Source organism: Melozone crissalis, unplaced genomic scaffold (assembly GCF_028551555.1).
Source record: "Melozone crissalis strain CALT ecotype California unplaced genomic scaffold, PUWL_Pcris_2 ptg000005l_1, whole genome shotgun sequence".
NCBI classification, from domain to species: Eukaryota; Metazoa; Chordata; class Aves; order Passeriformes; family Passerellidae; genus Melozone; species Melozone crissalis.
This window is the reverse complement of record NW_026535783.1, coordinates 32399436-32416610: the sequence shown is the minus strand read 5'-3', so window position 1 is coordinate 32416610 and position 17175 is coordinate 32399436. Positions and strand designations below refer to the sequence as shown.

Below are 17175 nucleotides of genomic sequence, written 5' to 3'. Positions count from 1 at the left end.
GGGCTTTTGACCTCTGTATGTGACCCATTATGCCTTAACATTGATAATTTTTCTGATTTTCCAGCTTCATCCATGGAATCCATTGCTGTGATGTTGAGCATCATCAGCAAAGATTTTTACAAAGAGTAAATGTATAAATATTTATAAAAGTCTTAATAAACATAGTGCTTTTAAGTGTTTTGCATCCCTGATGTGGAAATATTTTTTGATCTATTGACAAACTATCAAGAAAGATGCACTTGGCCGTATAGGTCAAACCAGGCTTCTTTATGTGTTTCAGGAACTATTTAAGAATGCGAAGAGACAAAACAGAGAATGAGCACTGGACTGTGACAGAGGAGATCTGCTTTTGTTCCTGGGTCTGTCACTGTCCTGCTGGGCGATCTGTGTGCAGTTGTTTCCTCTCTCTGTGCCTCACTTTCACCACCTGAGAAGTTAAGGAAATGATGTCGTCATTTTTGCTGAGTGCTCTGAGATTTATGAAGAAAGAGTGTTGTGTAAGAGCCTGGAATTTACTGTTAATGAAGAGCATTAATTTTTCCATGGTCTTTCCAGTTTTCTCTTCTTAATGCAATAAAATAAAGAGAAAAAAAAATCTGTCTCTTTGAAATCAGTAGGAGTTTCACATTCAATTCTACAGGTGCCAGCACTTCTTCTGACTGCATGACAGAAGTTGTGCTCCTCTAGACAGCACTAGTAGCCATTCTTTTGTATGCTATTACTCTACCTCTGAAATATCTGCACATTTGCTAGAAATGTGGAAGATAAGCAAGCAATAACTTCGAAAGGAACAAGGTAGCAAACTTTAATGCAAACACTGCATTTGAACATCCCCTGGAAAATATTTATAATGCACTAGCATGCAGGCTAATAATATTAGTACTCGACTTCATTTTCCCATGTTTCTTAACATAAACATTTATTAAAAATATGGTAGGCTCTTTTTATTGGTTCAAAGCAGTTCCTAAGGTACAAATTGAGACTTACACAATTTTAATGTGTCGTCTAAAAATTGTATGTGCTTATTTTATTATAGATGGCCTTTTTCATCACTAGGATATGTACTTCAGTCATTCATATTAGTTTTTTAAAAAGCTTTGGACAGACATCCAGGAAAGCTCACAATTTTTTTTCCCTTTCAAAGGTTTTGAGAAGAGCATTTTTCCCTGACAGGATGTTTAAACAATGTGTTTTCTATTCTGAACTTTGTATTGCATTGTAACACTGTTCTGACTGCAGAACATTCCAGATCCTGTAGCGCTTATCCCAAAAAAACCCCATTTTAGAGACTCTTGTGGTCACTAACTTCAGATATATATTTGGTTCTATAGTCACAGCAGTTCAAATCATTAGTTTAAATGGCAAATATAAAATACTTCAGACAATATAAAGGCAATAGATCTCGTAGGGTATGAGCATAAACCCTTCTAACAGGAATATAGTAATGTAAAGAAGTATCAGTCAGCTAATATGGTAATTTGTATATTATGCCAACCCCACTCCAAGGGTACTGCCAGTTCAAAAGACATTGCATTCATCCACTAACCACACCATGTGTTCACCTAACTGGCAGCAGCACTAGAACTGAGTCTCTCCCACAGAGCCTTTCGTAGGCAATGACCCAGTCAGTTCTCCCTGGGGAAGCTTTCTGGTTTTATCCGTGCACCATTCCATCTGGCACTCTCCACAAATAAATGTTTGTTCTTCTGAAATATATTTGGGCTGAAAACTCAGGTAGTCCTTGAAACAATGAGCCCAGAAAATATGATCTCCAACTTACAGGACTTGGCTTTTTCACGATCTTCAGTTAAAATACTGCATCATACTAGAAAGAAGTATCATGCTGGGGGCATAGAGACAATATCTGTCCTTTTCCGCTGCTATCCCCACACTTCCTTTTACTGTGCAACAGTTAATTTATTCAGGTGATCCAAGACTGTCTTATGCACACTCTCCCACCAGTCAGTAATTAAAATGACACAGAATTTTTCATCCACAGCATTCTTTAAGGAAATGGTTAACACCACCAGCATGTATTTGTATGTTCTAGGTTTCTTTACTACCACTTTGTTTTTCTTCTGATATTACACATTGTTTTCTCTTGAAATTATATGCAAATGCAGGTAATATTAAGTTGTTTTTCCAATCTTTCATATTATGTGAATGATGACAATTCTTTTTTGTAAATTACAAAATAAGGTATTCCAGGAAATCTTTTGTTTTCTTCCTGATATGCTTTAATTGATTTTGAGACTACACATATTTTTATTTTTCCATTTTTTCAAAGAAATTACAGTACCTTATTTCTTCAATTTCCAAGTATTTCTTTTAAAACAGATACTAATAAATAGGATCTTGCATGGTTGTTTGCTGTCTATGGGTTTACATGCGTATTGTCAGATGAGACTTCACAGCTGATTCCTGACAGTGCAATTTCACATCACCACACATTTTCCTTTCAGCTTCTCCTTCCTTTTCTGTTGCTTGCTTTTTTTGCCATCAATTTGCAAACTCACAGTCCTGCGTTTCTCCAGGTTTAGCAATTCTTGGAATAACTCTTTCACATTGTGGTTTGTCTTGGCAGAGGTCTCCATGAAGGCACATTTCCACTTCTTAGCCATGGCTTCTCCTTCACTGCTTTCTACCTCTCGATTTTGGTTCTCATCATTTTTGTTCCCCACCAGCATGATTGGAATGCTTTCTATGTCTCCTTTAATCTGACATATTTGCTCGTAGATTGGCTTGAGTTCCTCCAAGGACTGTCGGCTGGTGATAGAGTAAACCAAAATAAAAGCATGTCCTTTAGAAATAGAGAGACGTTGCATGGCTGGAAATTGATGGCTCCCTGTAGTGTCAGTTATCTGCAAAGTGCATATGCTCTTATCACAGCTGATCACCTGCCGATAGGTGTCTTCAATGGTAGGGATGTAGCTCTCTCTGAAAGTGCCCTTCACAAATCTCAAGACCAAAGAACTTTTTCCCACTCCTCCAGCTCCAAACACAACTACCCTATAATCGTTGCTTTGCTCAGGCATGTTTCTCTGTGTGTCACTTGCTCAGCTAGGGGGGAAAACCTAGGAGAGAAAACAACAAAAACAAGGAGAGAGACATTACTACAGGTACAAGTGTGAAGTGCATGCTGTGATATCCTTCCCACTAAGAGAAATAAATATAATGTGAGTGATGGCAGTTGCACTAATTTAGTAAGTCTTGCAGGGGGTTACAGATTTATTTATTTCAGTTGTAAATTAGTGTTTGCAATCCAGTCTGGACATCTCTGTTGTTTCATGGTTGATTTTTAATTAACATGATGTGTTTCAGTATTCTTCCTACTGGACTAATATTAACATAACTAAAAAGTTGCATCTGTGAATTTCTAGAGGACCTTGGCTTGAACAAATTGTAGAAAGGGAATTATCCTTCTATATCTTAATGAGATCTAAAATAACAGTCAAAACTGATCACTGTACAACAGTCAATTACTCTGAATTTTACACCTTTTCAACAGTTAAGGAATTTATTCCTACTATGACTAGACTACTGTTCTAAATGACAACTAAGATGTATTTGTGGATTATTCAGCAATAGCACTTATTGACCTTTGTTTTTAACTTCATGGGAGCACGTGTCCCACTTCAGTGTGTTTTGCCACTGGCATTTCAGGTCAAAGAGTACATTTTGATAAACTCAGATTGCTCACATTCAGTCTGCCTTTTTATTCCAATATTTATCTTGCAGTAGATGATATTTGACACCAGACTAGCTATACTTATCAGAGAGGCTCTGCAGACATATTCATAACATTTTTAGTGGCTTGTATTGCTAAGGTTGGCAAGGGCATATGTCAAAGGTCACAAAATTCCGTGATTCCTGCAGTCAGCTGCCCTTGACAAAATCCATCTGTGTATAGTCGAACCACAAATATGGAAATAATTTTTAAGTAAGAGAAATGGTAAAATATTCACATTTTTACAATCTGTAGATGTTTTAGATTTCATTTAAACAAAGTGAAGATTAATTTGTCCTCCCATCAGTAGCAGCTCAATGGGTACACAGCACATCAGTACATACAGTCTTTTTATATTTAATGACAATAAACACTTTAAAAATGAACCCTAAAAATTGAAGAAAGCATAGGGTACTGTGACTCTTCAAACTGGTGTATATAAGGGGTACATGTGGAAAAAAATGCAAAATTTGCTGCATCTGTATTTGTTCTGAAGAAAATGGGCAGGCTTTATAGGGAATTTTGCCCAAGTGCCTTAATGGCACCAAGTGAATAAATTTGCCTGTTGTAATTTTGCTTGGGCAGCAATAAATCTAGAAGAACCCAAAGAATTTCTTCCCTTTTGAAAGCAAGCCTTCAAGCCGTTTCTTCAATGCAGCGGAAGCAGTCACTGCATTGCAGGGGGTGATTTCAAGTCACCTTTTACCTGTCTAGCAGCAAGACAATACTGATGGTTTAGAGGTGTGGATCTTAGTGGACTTCCCATGCCCTTATTCTTGTTGCAAGCTCATGCCAAATTTTCTGTTTCTGCATTTTGATGCAGTTGCTCATTATGCCAGTTAGGCTTTAAGCTATGGCAATGCATGCTGCACTAATGTCTTCAATTTGTTGTTCAAGCACATCCTGATGTAGTTATCTTTCTTTTACAGGGTATCCTATAGTGTCCTTATTTTGATGTCTGAGTAAGCTGAAAACATCTGTCCTTACATAATTTGTTGGATGAAGGAGTTGTACTTCCTCATCTGCCATACCACAGGCAGAATAACCAGTGCAACTGGGGATGCTGATCCCGAGGCAAAGTGCAGAGCTGCCACAGCTCTGTCTACCCAGCCTGGCTTCAGGCAGAAGGCAGCTTCACCCCTTCAATCTCTCCTGTGCTACATTCACTGTCACTCTGAGAGGTTTGTTTAAATATAGGAAAGGTTGATAAATAAGAGTGTTCATCCTCAGGCACTGAAGCAAAATTGTTTTTCTGACAGCAGAATTGAAGGAATGGAAAGAAAAGGTAGCCTCAGAAAAAATGCTCATGTATGTGTTTATAGAAGATGCAAAACCCTCTGAGGAACAAAGAAAATGAGTGAGCAGCTCATTATGTTAAAAAGAAAGGAAAAAACATAGCTGGAAAAAAAATGACGGGAAGAAGCTAGCGTAATGCTGCTAGCTTCTGAGAATAAATCTGTATGTAAGAACTGCAGGCATGCAAATTTGGAAGAGTCTCATACAGTTGTGGATGACTGCACAGAATGAGTTACGATAAGAATTACAGTTTAATAATTTCTTGTAAGTAAAAAGGCAAGAGGGCAATATCTGCAAACTCCACTTCAGAAGCAGCTTAAGCATTGCACAGTCATATTATATGTATCCTAGGAACTACAGCACTAGGAGAAAAAATGCACTATGAAAACTTTTACTAAGAAAATCAGTGAAATGTGGACTAGAAAAATACAATTTTAAAAGCTAGCTGACTGTACTCCTGCTGTATTACACTGTATACTCTAAAAATACTCAGAAATCTCCAAGAAAACTGACACATATGGTAGCCCAAAAAATAGAACAAATTTAAATGGGGCACTTAATGGTCTGAAGTATTAAGCATACAGAAAAGTTCTAAGGGGTCCTGAAACAGCATGGTAACAATCTTCAAAAGATAGCAAGTTGTTTCAAAGACCGAGAGTGTAGTGAAAAAAAAAGGTTATACGCTTGCATTGTAGAACAAATTCACATTAGACAATAGGAAAACTTCACTCTGGTAAGAATAGCAGGTCTAATGTGTAGGGAGATTTTGTAGATATTCTTCAGAGATTGCCATAGTATCAAAGGATAATTCCAACTGGCATTGACCTGAGTAGTTTCTGGTCCAGACTGCTTATCGCAGCTGGGTCAGGCATGACACCAGAGAAGGTTGTCTATTCTGTACAGATGTGAAAATCCCCCATCTTTCCCACAGTCTCTCTGGGAAATAAACTCCAATGCAAAATTACCGTCAGGATGATTTTTTTCCCCTCCTATACCTAATCTAAGGTAGTCTCTCAACCCATACCTGTTGTCTCTCCTCCCAGCATCTACTGTTGTGAAGAGCGCAATGCCACCTTTTTGATGGCTTTCCTGCAGGTGTTGAGGGCTGTGCTTTGCTGTCCCTTGAACTCTGCCTTCCCCAGGCTGAGCAGGCCCTGGTCCCTGAGCCTGCAGAGCCCTGGACCCCTTGGTGCCCCCCCTGCCCTTGCTGCAGTGTCTCGGCTGTTTCCCGGCTGGGGGTGCCCGAACCGGACAGACGGCATTGCTGCTGTCCCGTGAGCGCCGGGCACAGGGGGATTGTCACCTGCCTCACCGGCTGGCCCTGCTCCTGGGCACGCACACGCACGGGGGGATCTGCTGCAGCCGGGCCACCGCCCAACATCACCATGACCATCACCATGATCGTGACCAGGAGCACCAGGACCTTCTCTACAGAGCTGCTCCTCCCCAGCCTGGGTGACTGCAAAGGAGCAGTAACCTCAGTCAAATATTTGGTCTGTGAGTCCTGAAGATCCTCAGTTTTGCCAAAATAAAAATTACAGATTTTTCTACATTTTTCGTGCTCAGGAACTAAAAAAAACCAAAAAAAACTTCCCCTCCCCGCCCCCCCCAAAAAAAGCTCACACAAGTCTTTATGATCACACACAGAAAGAATCCCCAAATGTTATCATTTTTTTGTGTTCTCTACGTGGATCTGCCCACAGAGTCTCCTCCAGGGACAATCTCTCTATATGAATGTTGGACTTGCACACAAGTGTTCATTTATTAATGCTTTTCATACCACCCTCTTACCTTACTGATGTTTCTTTGTCTTAAAATGTGTTAACTGAAACACACAGGGGGAAAAAATAAAGTATGGCATTATTTAATCAGCTTGTGGCATTATGGCCAGTGAGGGTATGGAAAAATTAACTTTAAAGCCTGAATTTTCCATACAAGATAATTTCTGATTCGGAAAACCAGTCTTTCATAATCTGCACAGAAAAAATTAGCTGCTTTTTTCATGTTAGAATGGACTTATTCTGTAATGAAGCCTCATTTGCTGCCTTTTCTGCTTTCACAAACTACAACAGTGAAAACATGATCTCTAAAGTGTCAGTTTATCAACACTACACTTATTTGAAAAGCCAAAGCAAATCTTCATAACATACATTCATATCCTTCATTTTGAATTGTCTGACCACGAAGGTCAGCAATGAGTCTCACAAAACACTGAGTCGGTAACTCTGCCGACTTAGCTATGTTTCCTGCAGATACTTTGCTAGCACAAGGCTGGAGCTGCTCTAGTTCAGCCGCTGCAGGTGAGCTTGATAGGCTATTCACTGGGGCAACATATTTAACCACTGCCTCCAGTTCCAACTTAGCTGCAGGCCTTTATGTCAGTCTGCATGCTTTCCCTAGATATTTCTGATATGCCAGGTGAAAGCATTGAAATGTTTTTCTGACAGAAGGAAACAGTTCAAGGTCTGAGTAACTGTGACATAAAATGACTTATTTAATTATATAGTGCATTTTATTATTAAATATATGTATTTTAAATGTCTAAATAAAGTAACTCATGTTACAGATTATGCTCTTCATAGTTTAAACTCCTAACATTCATTGGCTGTTTAATTAATTACATATGAGTATGCTACCATTTAAGAAATCATTTATACTGATCCTTTACTTAGCCACTCCACCTCCACAGTTCTCTCTTATCTTTAATTGGGTTTTTTATAGTCTAACTTTTTTGTCAAATGTATTTATGACTTGCCTGCAATGTGGGTATTTAGGCTATAGACAGTATATGCAATAGCAGCCAAAAGCTATAGGAAGCCTGAAAAATAACTTCTGAAACTAATCTACTTGAGTACTCTTAGAGCAATCTGAGATTAGAATCTCACAGCTGGTGAACTCTTTCAGTTTATGCTTGGAAATAAGTACAGAAAAGAAATCAACCTATCTCCAATGTTTCCAGTCTTGGGTTTTGTTGCAAAAGATTTTCACCATGTTTGCATTGTTAGACTACCATGAAATGTCACAAATTGTAAGTTCAGTTGATATTTTTTTTACTAGATTATATCTTTTAGTGTCATATTCATTTTAAAAAACAATGCGATGTTGCCTTTGCTTTCTGGAGTCAGAGGCTTTGATTACATCTTAACTGATCCAGTTTCTTGAGGTCTTATGACGTCCTACTGAGATGTCAGTCTGATATGAAATTCAGCAGTTGTCAGATCCTGTGTATTAATTTCCTGAATTTTTTTTTCCTCAGGTAAAACTATTTCATGTCAGCCATGGATTGTTTTTTTCTTTTTTTTTTAAGCTCTAAGGCAATGTCTCTGTTTATATTGTCATTGTTATTGTGAAAAACCAATAAAGTACAGGCAATACATTTAGTTCAAAATCTTGCCTCAGTTTAAATTAACAGTCCATAAGGCTATCCAGTGATGACACCACGACACAAAGATATGAGGTGCAAGGTGAAGAATGTAGCTATAGATAAGATGGATTACAGCAGGACTGTAAGATCAATGTCCATTTCCCAATATCAAAGGTGAAAAACGTCACACTATTTATATGAAAGAGGAAAAGAGCTCTGCAAGGATCTTTTTCTTGTTGTGCATATAAAGAGGCATTTCTCAGGGAGTATTTTCACAATGTCTGCTAATGAATATGCACTTTAAGAATGGAGACTTTGCTACTTCCAGTGCCTTCATCTTTTAATAAAAGACTTGCTTTTTCATTCTATTCCTTTGCTTGTATTATTTGGTCTTCTCAAGCCAAGGGAAAGTTGAACACATTTGGAGACCAAATGATAACTGTTAAAACAACTTTTTCCTACAACATGAGGTTCTAATGCACAAGGAAAGAACTTTTTTATTCTTATGTGAAACAAAATGTTCTTTGAAAGTCTGCTTCTTGATGATCAGCTAGTCTAAATCATGATGGGTTTTTTTTTCACTGCATAAATGCAGTAGCACTTTTTATTTATGTTGTTCTCAACAACAGTTGGAGAGAAAAGCATTTATAGCTTTTCTTTCCAGCTATAGAAAGATGACCAGAGAGATTTCCTTAGAAAAATGCCATCTTCTTCCCAAAAAGTACTGTCATAAACCTGCTGATTTTATGACACATTGTCCTTATTGTGAAATTTGCTTGATTATCTGAAAGTAAGGTATAAAATCAGACATTTTTATTATTCATTGTATTCATAGAAAGCAAAAATTCAAACTAAAAATCCAATTTGTTTAAACCAAAACAGATTTCATTTTAGAGATAGGTTCTCTACAATGTTGAAAACGTTTCCATTTGCATGGAAAATTAATAATTTAGAATCTTTAAACTGGAATTAACATCACAAAGTCTTTTAGAGAGTTCCCTAAGAGGTTTTGTGGGTTTCCTTCAAGACCCTGGCCCAACACAGAAGAGAAATAGAAAGGACAGGAGGCTTTCAGATAAATTTGTTGCAATTTTTTCCTCTGTATTTACAGGAGAATATTGTCTTAAGAGCAGCTGTATGTAAAGGAGGTAGAAGCCAGCCTCTGTGCTGTCCTGTAGTCATCACACTTATGCCGAAAATCTCATTCCCAAAACAATGCCTTTTCAAAATTGCTTGGTAAAAGAAATAAATTATGAAACCCTTGGTAAAAGAAAGAAATCCCCCATGCATAGTTGTGACTGTATGAAAATCTTTACTTGTTCTTTGGCTAACATACGGCTAGCAGATGTTGTGGCAGAAATAGTTTTTCTAGGCAGGAAAGAACTGGAAAAAAGAAAGGGCAGAGACAAATAGACAATGTTTCCTGTAGGAACAACAGATAGCATAGATTTTGGAATTAGGCTTAGCTAAAGTGGCATTGCTTGTTGAAGACAGCAGGAGTGGCGGCAGAAGAATGAATGACGCAGTAGGATCTGTTGATTCCCTTCCCTGATGAGGGGTCATGTGCAGAAAATGAAGAAGGTGGTGGACCTGATCCAACAAAGAGCTTTACACATAGGGACACACTGAAATTGTTTGCTCTGTTGTTGCCTGAGAGCTCTGTTGCCCCAGAACTAACTCTTTTGTAACAGATAATGTACTAGTGAACCATTATTGTAAAACAAGATTCAGCTTCATTGAACACAGTTACTGTGTGAAAAAAAAAAAAAGAAAAACCAAAACAAACACCCCCCCGCCGCCCCCAAAAAAACCCCACAAAAACAAAAAAAACCCTTACTTTCAGTTAGCATCAGAAATATTATGCTAAATTTATCCAGGATGGACCGGTGAATACATTTACCACATTAAAAAAAGCCTCACTTTGTGCAGAACCAGAAATATTATTCTAAGATTATCCAGGGTGCATAGGTGTCCTATTGGTTGTTACTTCCTATTTAGCGGCTTGGTTAATCTTAAAATTTAAAAGGGAGAATTTCATGAGAGTTCCTGTCTAAATTCAGGCTTTGCTTTAGGCATGTCAGATACTTTCTTGCTTTACCTACTTGAGTATTTTGTTAGACCAGTGTCTTAATCTCTAAGTGCTTATAATCAAAACTCAGAAAGAAATCACTCAGAAGAGTTTCCAGATGTGTAGTTAGGTAGTCATTAATTAACACATAGAAACAAAAATGTAAAAAAACCAGAATTCTACTTAGCTCCCTTTGGAACTGCCTTTTTTTAAGTTTTTTTCCCAAATGAATTAACCAAATACCATAGTTCTCCTCAGTTTTCAACTGATTTAACTTAACCAAGGAAAGATGGAAAGATCAACTAAAACATCATATGTGTGCCTTTCAACAAGTAAGACATAATGCCATTGGACAGACCAGTATGATTAGAAACCAGAATTTGTCACACCTGCAAATGCAGGATCAAGAGACTCAGTGTGAATTTTCAGCCCCTCTGGTTTCTAATAGTAGAATCATTTTTGGTATTGAGCAAAGGCTTTACATGTTTCATGAACTTCTGCTTCTCCAGCTGTACACTCGAAAAAAATAGGCTCTGACTTATGGATCTCAGTATTGTGAGATGAAAATCCCAGCATAGACAAAAAGCTATTTCCGTATAAATATTTACACAGAAGAATTGTACACTCATGGAAGACTGTTTTCCATGCATCAGAGGAAACACTGAAGACTGGTGGCCATTTCTGCCTTTCACTGTAGTTCTCAATTCCATAATAATGTTAATGTAATTTGAGACTACTTATGTAAATCTTCTGTAGAAGCAAAATTATTAAAGGTTAAGTATCTTTTTATGACATAACTCCTGTCATTAATTTTCCTTGCCTGGCTTGGAAGGATAGCTAGATTGCTATCCTGACCGCTGGAATATTTCTGATGCTCCTTCACAGCCCAAATAATATTCCATTCAAAGCAATGGCTTAAACAGAACATTTTGCGACTAGCTTGTTGGCCAATAACTTGGGAACAGTTAATGCAGTGGGATCAGGACCCAAAATGATCCCTGATAATTAATTAAGCAATGTAATGCAGTTATTGATATGTTTCCAGACACTACTAAGAAGCCTGTTCTTCTACTGAAATTTTTCTGCAAATCCAAGTATTTTGAAAACCAGCAATAAATTATAATTGTGGACTACAATATAGTAATAGCACCTTTCTGATTGTTTATAAATGTTCAGTACTCCAACTTCCACTACTTTCAATTCTGAAGTAAGACAAGTAGGTTTAGCCTTAAGAGAATTTTTTTCTAGATGCATGTTTCTTTTCATTGTAGTATTAAAAAAAATTCATAAAAATTATATTTTGAAGATAAAAACATACTGAGTAACACACTGTAAGCTTTGTGTGGACAGACTGGGAAAGCGGTAATGTTATTTATTTGGGTTAACTGCAATATTTTAGTTACTGATAGTAGTTAATATTTGATTATTTAAATAATTAACTCTTTCAGAAGAGATAAAATTTGTCAGCTAAATATTCAGGGAAGAATATAAAAAACAAACAAGTAAAAATAAAAGAAGGGAAAGTGTTCTTTTCTTAGCTTCAGATTAGTTATAAGAACTACTGGGCATTTTGGGAAGGAAACAACAAAATCCAGTCTAGGAATGGATTTGCCCTTTTCATATGGCTTCTTTAATATATACATATTTTGAATGAGGAAACTGAAAGGCTGACATAGCTTCTGTTTTGAGAGACCTTTTCAGATTCAGCTGAAACCAATTTCATTATCTGCAGTCAGGCTGATGCTGACTGGGTTTTCCTGCCACAGCATACTGCAGACCTGCACAGCCAGAGCCACTAATTTTGATCTCAGATAGAGAAAATCAACATTCAACTTAAAGTCATTTTGTCAAGAGGAGGCGTTCCTGACCTCAGTGTGAGTCAAAAGTGCATTTGTCACAGACTGGACACACACCTTTTCACATTTTATCTTTACTTGATACCCATCTCAAGAATTACTCTTTTATCAATACTTTGTGATTGAAAACTAATCAATATTTCTTTTCTCAACAAGGTAAATTAGAACATTTTCTGCTTCAATTAGTATGTACATCTGCATAGACACTCAGGTGGTCTTTACCACTGCTCTTCCAGCAGTAAGGTAAAATAATTTAATGCATGTTTTAATTTTAATGTGACAATAAAAATGCAGTGAAAAGTATCTGTGTGATACTTTGAAACTTCTGTATTTAACATTAAAATCCCAAATGGAAAAAAAATTTTTAGAAATATTTTCTCCTGGTACATTTTTGAATATTGGTAATTTAAAAAGGAAATTAATATTACTAATATCCATGTTTTACAAAATTGCCATTTTTCTTCCTCTACTTAATATTGATTATTGCTCAATTAGTCATAGTAATACAAAATATTAAGGGAAAATTAATAAAAATTTGGAATCACTCTAGACACCAAACAAAATGTCCCACAGTGAATACTGTTTCAGCTGACATGTAAAAATGTCCTGATGCTCGCACTAAGTGTGGGAGAGGGCACATTCAAATGCAGCTCATTATGTATGACAGAAGAATTACTGAGGAACACTGTGAATTGAATGCAATCAGTGTAGAAAATAAAACGATTTAAAAAAAAGAAAAAATATAAGTTTATAAACATAAATAATGAGAGAAAAGGGGAATATGAAATTGGATGCAGTCTTTCTATAGGAGCATCTTTGAACCAGAATATTGTTTATTGCACATTTATTTAAAAATCTAGCTTTGGGAAAAATAGCACATACTCTGTCACAATGAAAGTCCAAGTCTGATTTTTCATACATGATGCAGGGATCTCTACATGGGTAGCTATGTTGGTTAGCACAAAAGAAATCCAGAAAACAAAGTTATCAGGTTATCCTCAAAGAAAACTAGAAACAGTGTTAGTAATGACTTCAGGACAGCAGTATGAGTTCATATACCGCCCGCTATTTTTATTGGCACTACAGAGACTGCAATGCTGGTGTAATATAATCATGACCACTTGGCCAGAAGGAGCCTCTGAACTCCAATCAACTTCCTAAGAGCCCTGGTCTGCACTGTGAGAAAGTGATATTACCCAGCCTGAGGTTCATCAGCGCTTGTGAGTCTGCTGCTGTAAACAATAGTGCAGCGCAGAGCAGAAATATGTTTTCATCTGACTGATGTCACATACCAGGAAAACTGTATTTCCGAGTATCTTCACTTGTTTGTAAAGGGACTCCTTAGTGCAGGCAACTTCCAGAGAAAAGTAAAAATGGTATTCAGTACTGGAAGAGACTTTCTGGATTATCAGATTCATTGCTTTGGCTTTGCAGGCAACCATTTCACATAATCCCTTCCATCAAGTTACAACTAAAAGGTATTTAAAAGGTTTTCTATATATTACTTCAACTAGAATGTAATTTAAGAACCTTGCTGCTCTAATGGTTTGAAATCTTCCAGCCTAAGTGTATTCACAGCTCATTTATCCCAGTTCATTCTCCTCTCTTACCAGGAATAAGGATAAATAGCTGCACATCACACTCATTCCCCAGACCCATGGGACCATTGATTTGTAGCTGTGTGACTGAACATGTTCCATGTTTGTACAGTTCTTCATGCAAGAGTCTCAGATATGCTGTGTGTGGTGTGAGAGAGAGCATAAAGCCTGGAGGAATATCACATTTCATAGCTCCAGAACAATGGCACAGAACCCATTCTGCATTAATTGGGTACTACTGCATTTATTGAGGACAGACGGCCCCAGAGAGCAGCTCCTGAGCATAACTGAAGTCCATTAGTGAGAAAAGTCAAAAAGGGAATGGGAGGGGGGCAAGCCAAGATAGCCCTCTAAAAGCCAGAGTTAAATATGTTGAGACCTGCAAACATTCTAGATTATGGTAAACTGTAAAGCTTGGCAAAGATACAACAGCAGTCAGTTTCATCAGCCGTGTCTGCCCTGAAAGGAGATGGGTGTACATAGCTGTACACAGCCTACACAGCTGTATGTGTGTGCATTTATAAACAGGCATATATGAGTCCTCTCTCCAGGGTCTCACTCATGAGAACAGGACATTCAGAAAATTCTTCAAAATTAAAATGCATCCAATTTTGTTGCTCCATTCTGCGTTCACTCTTCTGTGTCCAAGTGGTGCAGCATACAGAGCATCCCACATTTCATGGGGAAGACAGAAAGGGATAAAGTGTTATCAAATCTGATTCAGCAGCTCTCAGGCACTTGAGAATGGTCTTTCATGATTTATTTTCTTTCATTCAGTTGGGAGAGGGACAGTCTACGGGGAAAAAAATCCTGCCTGTCAGTGGGATGCTGCAAAGTTGCATCTGTTTTGAAGAAACACCTTGTGTTATTTTATTCAGACGACACATTTTTATATTCTTCTATCGGTTAAGTTAAAATGTAGCCTTCATTTAAAAGAAATGAAAAATCAATCTCTCCTTAAGCCACTGCAGTGGCAGTTCTATAAACTAGGGCAAAATTCAGCACATTGAGTTTTAATGAAAGGCAGCTTGGAAAAAAAGGTCATTACTAGCATCCCAGCGCAGAGAAAAATGATAGTTAACTGGCCAGTGTGTCTATGACCAGCATCTGACTTCCTTGCTAGCCCCAGTTTACAGCATGCCATGTTCTCTACAAAAGATACTAGCTTAGAGCATATCTTGCAGTTGTAACTCAGGCAAAACTCTACCGACTTCAGAGGAAATTCCGCCCGAGCGAGCATTGAGGATTTTGGCTGAAGAAAAGGAAGACCTCGAAATTCCATGCAGAGCTATGCCCATTGCGCAAGGTAGTGTAGAAAAACAACGGAAAGAAATTTACCTGTGAAAGCTTCAAACGCTCTCCAGTTTCTGCCTGTCATTGCGCCAGCTCCGCTCCCTCTCTGCCCTGGGCTCCCTCCGGCAGCGAGGGGCACCGGGGGCCGCGCTCCGCCGCCCGCAGCCTCCCTGCCCCGCTGCCCGGGCCGGCTGTGCCCGCTGCCCGCCCTCCGTCCCGCCTGCCCGTACCTGGGTCCGGGGCACCGCTCCTGCTCCTGGATCGCAGCTCCGTCCTCCTGCTCCCGCGGGCGCGCTGACTCCAGCCGCTGCCGGTGCTGCTGCCTAAATGGCGACTGCAAAGCTCGTCCAGGCTTTCAGCTGCCACCTACTGAATAGTTGTGGGATATATGTATGTGTGGGCATATGTACACACAGGCTGTAATGTTCTGGTTCTCTCAACCAATGTAGTAGATTTTTACAATTAGTCTCTAAAGCCTCGACACACGCTCTAGTTTATCATTTAAAGCTGTAGATTACGCTAAGCTGAGCTCACAATTCTCCATTTCTTTCAGGTCTGAAACAGAACAAGCCTGTCTCTTTAAGTTAAAAAAACTTACAAAGCCTTTGTTGAGGCTAATCCCCCGGGCAAAAAACAGCATAGGCCTATTCAGATCAATGGAGCTGTGCTGATTTTTATTACTTGGAAATTTAATCCGTAGGTCTCATATTTATTCACAAAAAACCCAAACCTCCCCCCCCCCAAAAAACCCGAAAGCCAAAAAACCAAACCAGCAGAAAGAAAAACGTGCCTTTAAAAATAGCTTTTGTCCAACATAGCACCTCAGAATTTAAGTCATCTGAAACAAATCAGATTTTTTTATTTCCTGACAGCACTGTCAGGATAAAACAGGATTGTTGAGATTTATAGACAAAGATAAATTAAGAGGTTTTCTCCACTTTTAATGGTGTGGACATATTTTTGTGGATTTTTTGTTTGTTTGTTTGTTTGCTTGGGGCTTTTTTGTTAGTTTGGTTTTGGTATTTTGCGTTTTGGGGTGTTTTGATGGGGTTTTTTTTTGATTGCTTTGTTTTTTTGGTTGGTCTTTTTTTTTTTTTTTTTTTGGGTGGAAAAATCCAAATGCAAAATCCAGTGTCTCCTTCAGCTGTTTATTTTTAAAGCAGCTTCTAACACTTTTCTTTCTAGGCTAAAAGTGAGGTCCACTGAAGGTCTTTGAACTGTCACTGCAGAAAGGAAGCATTGGTGCAGGGTCGCTCTATGAATCTGGGTGAATCCCCAGGGAAGGTGTGTGGACCCCTCGGTCTGCTCAGCTGTTTAGAGTATGGTGCCTTAAACACCAGGACTGTGGGTTCAATCCCACAAGAAGAATGCTAGGAGTTGGACTTGGGGATCCTTGTGGATCAGAATACCGTGTGATCTGTGAGACGCTACCTTTATAAGCAAATAGCAGGGACTATGGCTGTTCTAAGCCAGCTGCCAACATGTAGCTGAGTTGTGACATAAAAGGGCTCTGTGCCCATCTTGAGGAGCACTGCCCTGTGGAGGGCTGGTGGCACCCAGAACCTGTCGCAGCAGCAAGGAAAGGATTCAGTTTTTATGCTTGCTGTGACTGACCAATTGAGCAGCTAGCTTCTTACAGCTTAAATGGCACCTTCAGTGGCATTTAAAATATATTTTGTTTGCTTTTTAAAAATGGATTTGTTTTGATTGCTTTTATGAAAGGTTCATTTATTGTGTTAACGCTTTAGTTGAACGGAGAAATGAAGATGTTTCTCCTCTATGTGTGTTAGGATACATGATGACCTGCAAAATATGGCCGGAGGAAATAATTTGCATTAATGTGCAGTTCTGCTACAGATTAATCCTGAGCCCTGTTTCCACAGGCTCCCAGGCAGGCAGCAAGCTGTGGAACAAACCATGTGCTACAGGCCTGCTCCCAGAGCCTGGCAGCAAAGCCCTGCCTTTGGCCTTGT

At 38.5% G+C, this 17175-nt stretch overlaps 1 protein-coding gene across 1 annotated transcript; it reads right to left on the bottom strand.

Moving 5' to 3' along the window:
• Positions 1 to 347: 347 nt before the first annotated feature.
• On the bottom strand, positions 348 to 15576 carry DIRAS2 (DIRAS family GTPase 2). The gene is made up of 2 exons (XM_054286445.1): positions 15433 to 15576; positions 348 to 3074 (listed from the first exon to the last, which is right to left on the bottom strand). Exon 2 carries the CDS (start codon positions 3033 to 3035, stop codon positions 2436 to 2438), a length of 600 nt encoding a protein of 199 aa, XP_054142420.1. The 5' UTR covers positions 3036 to 3074; positions 15433 to 15576; the 3' UTR covers positions 348 to 2435.
• Between the last annotated feature and the right edge of the window lie 1599 nt (positions 15577 to 17175).